The 10,277-nt window shown below is 42.2% G+C and overlaps 1 protein-coding gene across 1 annotated transcript; it reads right to left on the bottom strand.

The window, feature by feature from the left end:
- Nucleotides 1–6,739: 6,739 nt before the first annotated feature.
- Nucleotides 6,740–9,969, bottom strand: LOC113301644 (pentatricopeptide repeat-containing protein At4g01570-like). The gene has a single exon (XM_026550433.1). It carries the CDS (start codon nucleotides 9,812–9,814, stop codon nucleotides 7,337–7,339), a length of 2,478 nt encoding a protein of 825 aa, XP_026406218.1. The 5' UTR covers nucleotides 9,815–9,969; the 3' UTR covers nucleotides 6,740–7,336.
- Nucleotides 9,970–10,277: the final 308 nt, after the last annotated feature.

Below are 10,277 nucleotides of genomic sequence, written 5' to 3'. Positions count from 1 at the left end.
CTCCAATGCTTTGCGAGCATGCCCTTGTACAACTAACCTATGAGTCCGTAAAGCTCTCAATTCACTCTTTAACACCAACAACCGCGCCAGTTCAACTGGCTTAAGCGCAGGATGCATCAAGGCATGTATCATACATAAAGACAAAGCATAACCATGCATCCGGAGACTGGGAAAATGAGCATTGGAAGTGTTATAATTCGCAATAACTTGCTCAATGCCTAACAGGGTAAGATTTATCTCTCGTACTAATTGATCAGCTGCATACCGGGCGGAAGCAGCATCATCCAAAGCACTCTGAATTTCTAAAGAGATTAGTCCGGACGATTGTATTTCCCAAGCTTTTAGAAATGCCTCATACCGCTTGTTAAACTGAGCGCGTGCCTCCGCACGACCCGCCATCCTCTTCTCTCTGATTAGTGTTATCTCAGCTCTCACAAGCCGTAGGCGGTCTAGTTCAGAACCTCTCCTAAAAGGGGATATCAACGCCGGCACAGAAACTAGAACCAACACATAACCATGTAAACACTCATCCATGAGGAACTTAGTAAAAATACAATAATCAGAATTAGAGAATAAAACATCATACCAACAATAAGAGCCTATTTATAGAAATTTGTACAACGATGCATTTATTACTACTTCATAACTACCGTCATAACTACTCCTTAAAAAAAATCATGGTAATACATGTAATGATGATCGAACTTCAGATAAAGCGGCCTCAATAGACCTCACGCTACGATCCGCCTCAACACAACGAAAATGGGTAAGCATGCGTTGCTCATGGCAATAACCATGATGCTCGAGAAGCGATAAGTCAGGAAGACCGCCCTCACCCTGAATCCTCTTCACAAGATGATCCGCAGCAGATAGTTGCTCATGCCAACTTGCATTGTCAACTTCAAAATTATTTCGAGCAAGGCACATCACGCGGAGAAGATGACTTAGATACTTCATCTCAAGAACCAATCTAATGCGACCAGCCATAACTCAGGTAAATGGAAAAGAGAAGAAAACTTTAACAATGTTTCAGTGATTAACTAAAGCAAGCTCTCATATATATAATCCAAATAACACGATAATCAAGATAATATTTATTACAAAAAAAAAGATGATGAACATAAAGACTCCTTAAAATAACGAAGAAGAGTCGGCTATAAGAGAACGACAGTAGGAAATGTCCTCGTCTAAGTCTTGCATCATCAACTGAGCTTCCCCATACTGAATAGTAGAGTCAGTAAAAGCGCTACGCATTTCCTCCAACACTTGATGAACTTCACGCATGACTTCACTAGAAGCACAAGCTTGTCGAGCTATGCCTAATGTTTCTGTATGCTCATCATAAGCCTTTCGGGATTTTTCCAAAACCATCAGGCGATTGGTCCGTAACATACCAACTTAATCTTTCAAAATGAGTAAACGAGCTAATTCCGCCCCCATATCAGTAGGATGGATAAGAGCAGATACAACACAAAAGGTTAAAGTACATCCGGGAAGTCTCGGGCCCGCCTGCTGAGAAACAAAAGCATGACAGTCGGTTATTGCCTGCTCAATATACGTCGTCATGATTAGCGCTTCCTGGTATAAACGCTCAACTTTATTTCGAGCGGCTATGGCATTATCCAAGGCACGCTGAACGGATACAGTGACACGCCCGGACATTTGTGCGCCTCAATCCATTGAATAAGTCTCATGTTGCTCGTCAAAGCACGCACGCGTAGACGTTTTGCTTACCATCCTAACTTCCCTAAGTATCTCCACTTTAGATTTTACCAATATCAAGCGAGTTAGCTCATGATCCTTTTCATAAGGAACAACTAGTGATGGTACCGGAGCTAAAGCCAAAGTATACTCATGAAGACGACGAGCCATCAGCTGCAGAAATATAGCTAGCAACCAAAGAAGGAACAAAGTATAAAAAGAAATATGAAGGACATCATACGTATTCACCCTTACTTATAAGAAAACATAAGGGATACCATATTTAAACTATCCAACCATAATAATAAATGTAACTAAACCAAACAAACAATAACACATGTCCCATGAAAGAAAAGCAAACCATAGAATCCTCAACCTCACCAATAAAAAGAAAAGGGTTTCAAAAGGTATCATTAAAAAATATCTAAATCCACCAATTCGGCCTTCTTCCTGGTAAAACGCCAATTGACTTCCTCAGCAGCATCACGAGCGGCTTTCAACTCCTGGGTAGTACGGCCCACATCCGCTATAAGCTGATCATAAGTTTTCTTCTTCGCGTTTGCGACGTCGAGAAGCTGCTGGTACTCCCGTTCCAACTCTTAAATTTCACGAGGTAGGGTGATCCGCGCACTATGACTAGACTTTGCCGAGTCTAACAATTCCTTGAGCCATTTGATGGGGAAGCGAAGAGCCATCAAGGTATGAATGTTAGCGTCCCACTTCCTCAAAACAGCCGGATCAATTGGAGTTTCCTCCGCCAAATAAATCCCTTACGCTATGTCGAGTAAGTCCTCGGTATCCACGATCAAGAATTAACAGGCATTTCTTCATGAATGCACATATGACCAAACTTTTCCACTATGCGACGATAGGTGGTTGCTTTAGCAGAAGCCACCCAAAAGCCGTATACTAGAATGTAACGGTTATCCACACCAGCCTCCGCCGAAGACACGACACACGGGTATTGAAATTTGGGATCCTCCGGAATAGCCATCAGTTCAGCATCCGCGTTCACACCCTGAGAAAATTTGGGAGCTGATTTCTGACGCTTGCCATTGGCGCTGCCAAATTCGTTTCCTTTAATAGATTGATTCAAACTTCTCCCCTTCCCTTGAGCGCCGTCGCATTTTCCCATATTCTAAAAAAAAAAAGAAGACGGATATTAAGAAAAACAATCATAGGCAAGATACCTTGGCACAATAAGAGAAATTTTAAATACACGCATACCGGATCGGAAGGAGGAGAGAAATTAACAGGAGAATGAACTGATTGGCGAGAAGAAGAAGACGAACTTGACACAGCCGGTTCTGAATGACCTAAGGGGAAAGAGAAATCGAAAGAACAAAGAAAAATAAAATAGTCACTCAAAATGAGGGAAGTAGAGATACATATATAGGTGTCCAAATGCATTAAATAAGTTACAACGGAAACATTTTAACCGACATGTGTCGATATGTCAAAATAATATAATCATGAACACAACACACTCACGGGATTTATGAGGAGACGAACTCTGACCCTGGGAACCTCTTTTAAGACCACTACCCTCTTGAGAATAATCATTGATTGAACGATCTGATTCTGACTCGTCCCCATCACCTAACATGTCGGAGGGAGTGTGAAGAGGATGATTGGGATCTTTAATCGTTCGAACAATTAAAGGAAGAGTAGAGCGAAGAGTCATACGGGGAGAAAATATTTCAAGACCGCTCTGGCTAACTGCTCGACCAAGTTGACGCTCCACACGTTCAATAAAATTACTAGCGGATGATGACCCCACTTTTGGAGCCTGTAGAGAAAATGAAGGAGAAACGTTAGGTCCGGGAAGAAGGCAATCGCGGATTGGATAATATACTAGAATATCGTCTCATCTTTTGAGCAAGTCGATCGTCCCTCCATTCCTCAATAGGCAGGTTAATATATTCTTCAAACATAAGACCTCTAGGTTTGCAGCCGATAGGCGGAGAATTCTAGAAATGTGTGGCGAACCAAAATAACTAAGCAAGTGACTTGATAAAAAAAATAATAACACAGAAGAGTAAGGGAATACCTTAGCAGGAGGAGGAGACGCAGCCAAAGGAATTTGCAAAGGCTTCATAGGAGGAACACGCCTCCTTTTCTTGGAATTGGATGGGCGAAGAGCGCTACTTTTCCCATCCCCTTGAGAAAGCTCGTCACCAGGAAGGGGGTACCAACTGGTTGAACAAGAGAGGCGGCCCTTGTTGTTAGAAGATAGCTTATACTTCTTAGAAACCTCAGCATTCAATTTCACACGACCTGAGGCATGCATCTCCTTGAAATCCTTCTCGGTCAAAGGGCGGGGAGCATAGGTCTCCTTGATGAGTAGGTTAAGCACATTTCGACTAACACTATTACGGTACCCAAGCTATTCCCTGGTAACATGAACTTGGCGGTGGGGTTGAAGATAACTAAGATCAAAGAAGAACTGGCGATCGCTCATTCGAAGCCCACTTTTGAAAACGAAGCGATCAAATCTTTTCCGGACCCCTTTGTCCTCGTCAATTGAAGAATGAAGGAAAACATCAAAAGGAACTCCCTGATCAAAGCCTAATTTCCGCGCAACACGAACAATGTTGTACGACTCGGAAGAAAATTTCCCACAATAAAAGCCAGGAAGATGCCCAGGTAAAACAGAGACGAGAATATCAAATTCATTCGCTGAAGGCATCTCTGCTGAAGAAATCCTTCGTGGGGTTTGGATAACAAAATTGTAGTGGAGAGAACCAGTACGACCATCCTAATATGTGAGGGGATTAAATTCCGCACCCTTGTCCATAAAGTCCTTCAGCTTCTCCTTAGGATGATGACCTTTATTGTGATAAAGAGCCATCCGGGGATGACACTCTGGTTTTGTCACCAAACGCTTGGAACCATCTTTTCGAACGACTTCTACTTGCCGAGAAAGGGACAAGGGATTCAAATGAGAAGGCCTATACTTAGGGAAGCGCTCCCAAGTCCATGACTGAATGAAGTTGGCAGGAAGAAAAGTTTTAACCATGTGGGATCCATCCACGCGACGAATATCGCGAACCAGCAAGTCTAGATGATGATACAAACCACCCAAAAACATAGGGGCAAGTGGGAAAGACACACCACGAGACATTAATACCGCCATAGGGATCAACTCGTTTTTGATAGTATCCCGGGGACTATATTCAAAGACATCATGACAAAGCTAAAAGAGTAGAGACGCAGCCAATTCCGCCCTGTCCGTCTCCCCCTCTCGAGGAGGAACACCCTTGCCAGGACCATACTACAAAGGTGCCCAGTACTTGATCCAACATGAAAAAGAAGCTCTACGCCGCCCGGACTTCTGCTTTTGACCGCCTTTCACCTCCTTACATCATCATCCCCTTCAACAGGAGAAGGCTTTTGCCAAGCGGCTTTCATGGAAGATGCCATGAGTTTCGAGGAAGATGAAACGTGTGCAGGGGAATCATGCGGGTTTGACGCGGTCACTTTGTTTTTCCCTTTATCCGCTGGCGTGCTTACTCCATCCGGAGTTTCATCTTTGAGCTCGTCAGGCAATTGAAAAGACATGGACTTCGTCTTAGCCTTGAGTGAGCGGTCCCGAAGCTTCTTGTCCTCGTCATTCAGAGATTTATAAAGACAACAACTATCATAGATTACTGAACCATGAACAAGCAAACCGGTAAGCGCCACTACATCCTCTAAGACCGGGGTCGCTTCACTCCAGGAAAACAAAAATGTACGAGGATCGATTCCCCAGCGCGCGCACAATCGATTTATGCTGTCATAATCCCGCTGGACATCCCTAAACTTGGAAGACTCCAAATCCACCTCTATACCCAGAGAACAAATGGTAACCGCGTTATTTGGATTCGAGCGGATGTAGTCAATCCATGGCTCCCAAGAGTCATGCGATTCAGCGGACGAACGATGGTCAATCGTAGGAAAAGTGTAGTCTCCCATATGGAATGCCAAGCGAGGAAAATCTTCGAAAGAAGGCACAGTGGGTGAGTCGTCCTGAGGACGAATAAGCCATTCTACAGACCCGGATGGAGGAAATGGGTGAGGCTTAAGCATGTGCGTGACCCAAACATCGTCGGTGGGGAAAAGAATAACGCCATCATCCCCAGCGGTGGGTCTGATTTTGTCTTTGAGACTGGGATTGTGTACGAATTCTTATAATGCATATGACTCATGCTTAGGAGGAGAGTCGCGTGCGGGTGATCCGTCGGACATGATGAACAAAAGAAGGAACAAGAGAGAGAAAGAGAGATGGTAAAAGATGAAGATTCTGAGGCGAGGTCCCCTCTATTTATAGGAGGGTAAAAGGAGGAGCGGTTAATGAATAGATCAGTAACCGACGTCTTCCAAGAGTCATGAACTTAAACCGCCCGATAACTTCCCTTTGCAATCGTGACGCACACGTGTGACTATTGACATGGTCTTTGACCAGTCAAACAGTCAGGGGACTAATGTTGATGCATGAAAATGATTAATCATACGAATAACCTCCCTTTAACCTATCAAGGTCCCTCCTTCTAGGAATAAAAGGGACATGGGGACTAGGCCTAACCCATTAAGATGGGAAGTTCTAGTCCACACAAGAACACACCAAGGAAGTTGGGCTTTGGATTAAAGAGAAAGGCCCTTTAGGGTTTGGTATTAACTTAAGGAGAGGGAAATGACAGTTCAGTAATACGGTAATCTTATGAGTGTTTATCCATAAGAGGGCTATTATAAAATGAAAAGAAGGTACACTTCTTAAGATCATCATTAATTCACCATTATCTCTCCTAAACCTCTCTACACATTGGGGGTACTTCTGTGATTAGGTCTAGTTCCTCCTTTCACATTTTACCCTATTAACACTCATCTTATATGGTTTTTGGTAACCTCTCCGGTAATCTGGCACCCACAATAGGAATGTCACAGAAATGCCGTATATGTACAGGACACAACAATCGATCTTGGATATTTTGACTTAAGTTCTACGCTTTGAGCAGATCATACATTTACTGATACGGAATAAAAGAATAGATCTCTGGGATTTATCATGTGCAAGTTGTATATAATCATCAAATTTATGGAAAATTTCCAAGATATTTATTTGCTGATATGTCACTGTTAGTTGAGCTCGGCTCCAGGTACGCTCTTAAACTCAACAGTGACACAGATCGTTGAACTCTTTCTTTCTCTTACATGAATAATACAACATTACATGATTCTGTGCTGGGGAAACCATTATAAAAATATGAAACATTTCAGGGTGTAACAACGAATAAGAACCCAGCACAACGGGGTTTAAGCTCCACTGTGTGTACGAGGAAGCCGAGCTTTCAGAGGAACAAAGATATCCTGAACTGCATCTTTCCAGGACGACTGCAAACTGAGTGTCCCACTGAAACCGTGACCGTCATCGACACTGCAGTAGCTCTTTCGTTCAAGACCAGCATTACTGCAAGTTTCGACCACAGCAGGATCTACTGCAGGAGTAACAATTCTGGCTTCATCTTGAAATGCATTGAAAAAAACTGCGTTCCAGATGAAATTAACCACACTGATTCCCACTTTCACCGTTGATGGCTATAGCTGGTTATGGTCTTCTTGTGTAGACTTTACATACAAATGCGAGCAAAACTGATGCTCACGTAGTATCATCCTTGTTGTTCAATTTGATTGACGCCTTTTGATATCTCAACCTCTCAATCTCTTTTCCAAGAAACTCCAAGGTTGTGTGTGTAACACGATTAGGGGAGCAACCATTGTCCAACATCATCTGGAAGAACTTGCGTGCTTCATCCACTCGACTAGCCTTGCTGTGAACCTCAATGAGTATATTGTACGTGAAGATATCAGGACGAATCCCACTCTTCCCCATCTGCTCAAACATCTGATTCACTTCTTCAATTCGCCCAGCCTTTCCTAATGCATTAATTAAGGTATTATACATAACAATATCCAGATATCCACCTTGCTTCTCCAACTGATCGAGAACGGCGCCCGCCAAATCTGCTCTACCCATCTTTCCCAAGCCTTGGATTAAGATATTATACGTTCCAATGTCCGCTGGACAGAGATTTTCACCCATCTCATGCAGAATACCCCCCGCCTCATTAAAGTATCCCTTCTTGATGAAAGAAGTCATCATCGAATTATAAGTGTAGCTCGCAGGATTCACGCCCTTCTCAGTGAAAATCTCAAATAATTTGCAAGCTAAGCTTAAATTTCCCTTAGCCAAAAAGATCGATAAGAACGTATTAACCATATTAATGTCAAATGATCTTATCCCTTTTTCTTGAACTCTACGACTCCTAGATACTGAAAACTTAAGAGAACTGTTGGAGGATCCTATTTGATCCACAAGTTTATCCATGTAAGGAGATGGCGACCAATTATAGGTGGAAGAAGAAGTCAATTCAGATTCGGCTTCACCTTCTGCAACAAGATTGCTACACTCTCCTGTATTAGGATGTAACCAACTTATAAAATCCATTATCTCACTCAAATTTCCTTTAGAAGGGAACATTGAGGTAAAGTCTTTTGTTCTTCCATGAGGACCCTTCATTGCGACCTCCATGTTATCTTTCCACCTGAGAACCTCTGGCAATATACTGCTATCCCTGATGACCTTCAACAGTCTCTCAGTCTGATCCCACCTGTGTTGCTTATAGATCTCGATCAAAAGAGACGTTATTGTAACCAGATCAACCACAAAACCCCTAGCTTCCATTTCTTCTACGAATTCCAATGCTCCTTCTAATAGACCCTCCTTGCATAAGTGCAAGATAACAATGCTGTAAGTAACACCATCAACAAACTCTCCCTTCTTTTTCAAGTCACAAAATAGTGTATAAGCAGCCTCAGCTCTTCCATTTCTGAATAAGCCATCGATCAAGATATTGTAAGACCAGCATGAAGCTCTAACTCCATCTTGAACCATCGTCTCAAAAAACTGGCATGCTTCTCTCATCTTCCTCGCCTTAAACAACCCATCAAGGACTGAATTATAAACGAGAGTATCTGGACGAAATCCGCTGTATTTCATTTCACTGAATATCCTTGTTGCATCATCTATCCTGTAAGTTTTGCAGCACCCTTGAATGATAGTTCGGTACGAAACAGCATCAGGATCATGACCTGAGCCTTTCAACTCCTCCCAAACAATCAAAGCATCTTTAACCTTTCCAACCGCGCAAAGAACACGTATTAAACTATTGTAAGTACACAAATCTGGCCCTGAAGATCCTGAATTATGTTCTTGTTCTTTCATCTCTTTAAACAATTTCAAGGAAGTAGTTAAATCACCCCAACACCCAAATGCATGAATGCATATATTATAACCCCATGTATCCAATTCAAACCCTTTTTTGTCTCTCAATATCTCAAAAACTTGTTTGAATTCTACCCTCATGTCTGCTTTTCTCAAAGCAACAAACATTTCATTACATAGTAAAGTGTCGGGAACAAAAGCATCACCACCATTAGGACTGGCTAAAAGCGTTTTAAACATACCTAATGCGACAGTCACTTGCTTTTTTCTAAGAAAAGCAATAAGAACAGAATTATACATGTGTGGATTCAAACTAGTCACTATTGTTTCCACTTCACTTATTAATTTCAAAGCTGAATCAAGATTACCTGAATTGATAAAGGAGACGAGAATTAACTTAAACGTCGCAGAATCAATAACAACATCATCTTTTCTCATCAACTCTAACAAAGGAAAAATTTCCTGAAGACACCCAGACCGACAAATTACGTGAAACATAGCTGAATACGTGCTTGCAGAGTGTTTGTAATTATGCCCAGAAGAAACCCATTTTAAAAAATCGATTTTCTCAAATGTATGAACTGAACTCCTTTGGAGAACTAAAAGAACAATAGATTCAGATAGAGGGATTGAATCATAATCGAGATTTCGAGTACCAGACTTGATTAGGGTTTTTGAAATAGAGGCAACAATGAGAAGGTTTTCAAGTTCTGATGAAGGAGTTTTTTTAAAAGTTGAAAAATCTAGGGTTTGTTTTTTTCTATTGCACATTGTTAGTGAAGGTATGACGAATCGATGAAACAGGAATGGAGATAGTTTAATCAGTGCTGGTCGAGTTGCCGCCCAGCACATTGACTTAGAGAAAGAAACAACTAAAGATTTGATTTTTCACAGTTAACATCACTTGATGAATCAAGAGAAATCCCAATCAAAATCAAAACATTTTGATTGGAATTACGGGTTTTAGATTTTCACCCATCACTCTCTTCACACATTTTCCCACTTAAAATGAATCAGTTTGGTATTAGTATTTTACGCTCCGCTAGAGCCAGACAGAATCAGGGTACTGCTGATGTTGGACCAAGTGGAACTTAGCCGGGCAGAGACGAAGGAACTGAACTTTAAGCATGCACCAGGGAATCCAGCTCATGTCCCGCTTGAACTCGGGATGAACAGACGCGAGTCACGCGACCCAAAAACCAGATGGAACGTTCTGACTTCTGACCACAAAAAAACGGAGCCTGACTATCCAACGGGTCAATGCGGGCCTTTTTTGCCGGATCCAATACATTGCTTGAGTTACTCGGGGTACAGG

This window comes from Papaver somniferum, chromosome 8, assembly GCF_003573695.1.
Source record: "Papaver somniferum cultivar HN1 chromosome 8, ASM357369v1, whole genome shotgun sequence".
NCBI classification, from domain to species: domain Eukaryota; kingdom Viridiplantae; phylum Streptophyta; class Magnoliopsida; order Ranunculales; family Papaveraceae; genus Papaver; species Papaver somniferum.
The sequence above is the reverse complement of the archived record's forward strand: the minus strand, read 5'-3'. Positions and strand labels throughout refer to the sequence as shown.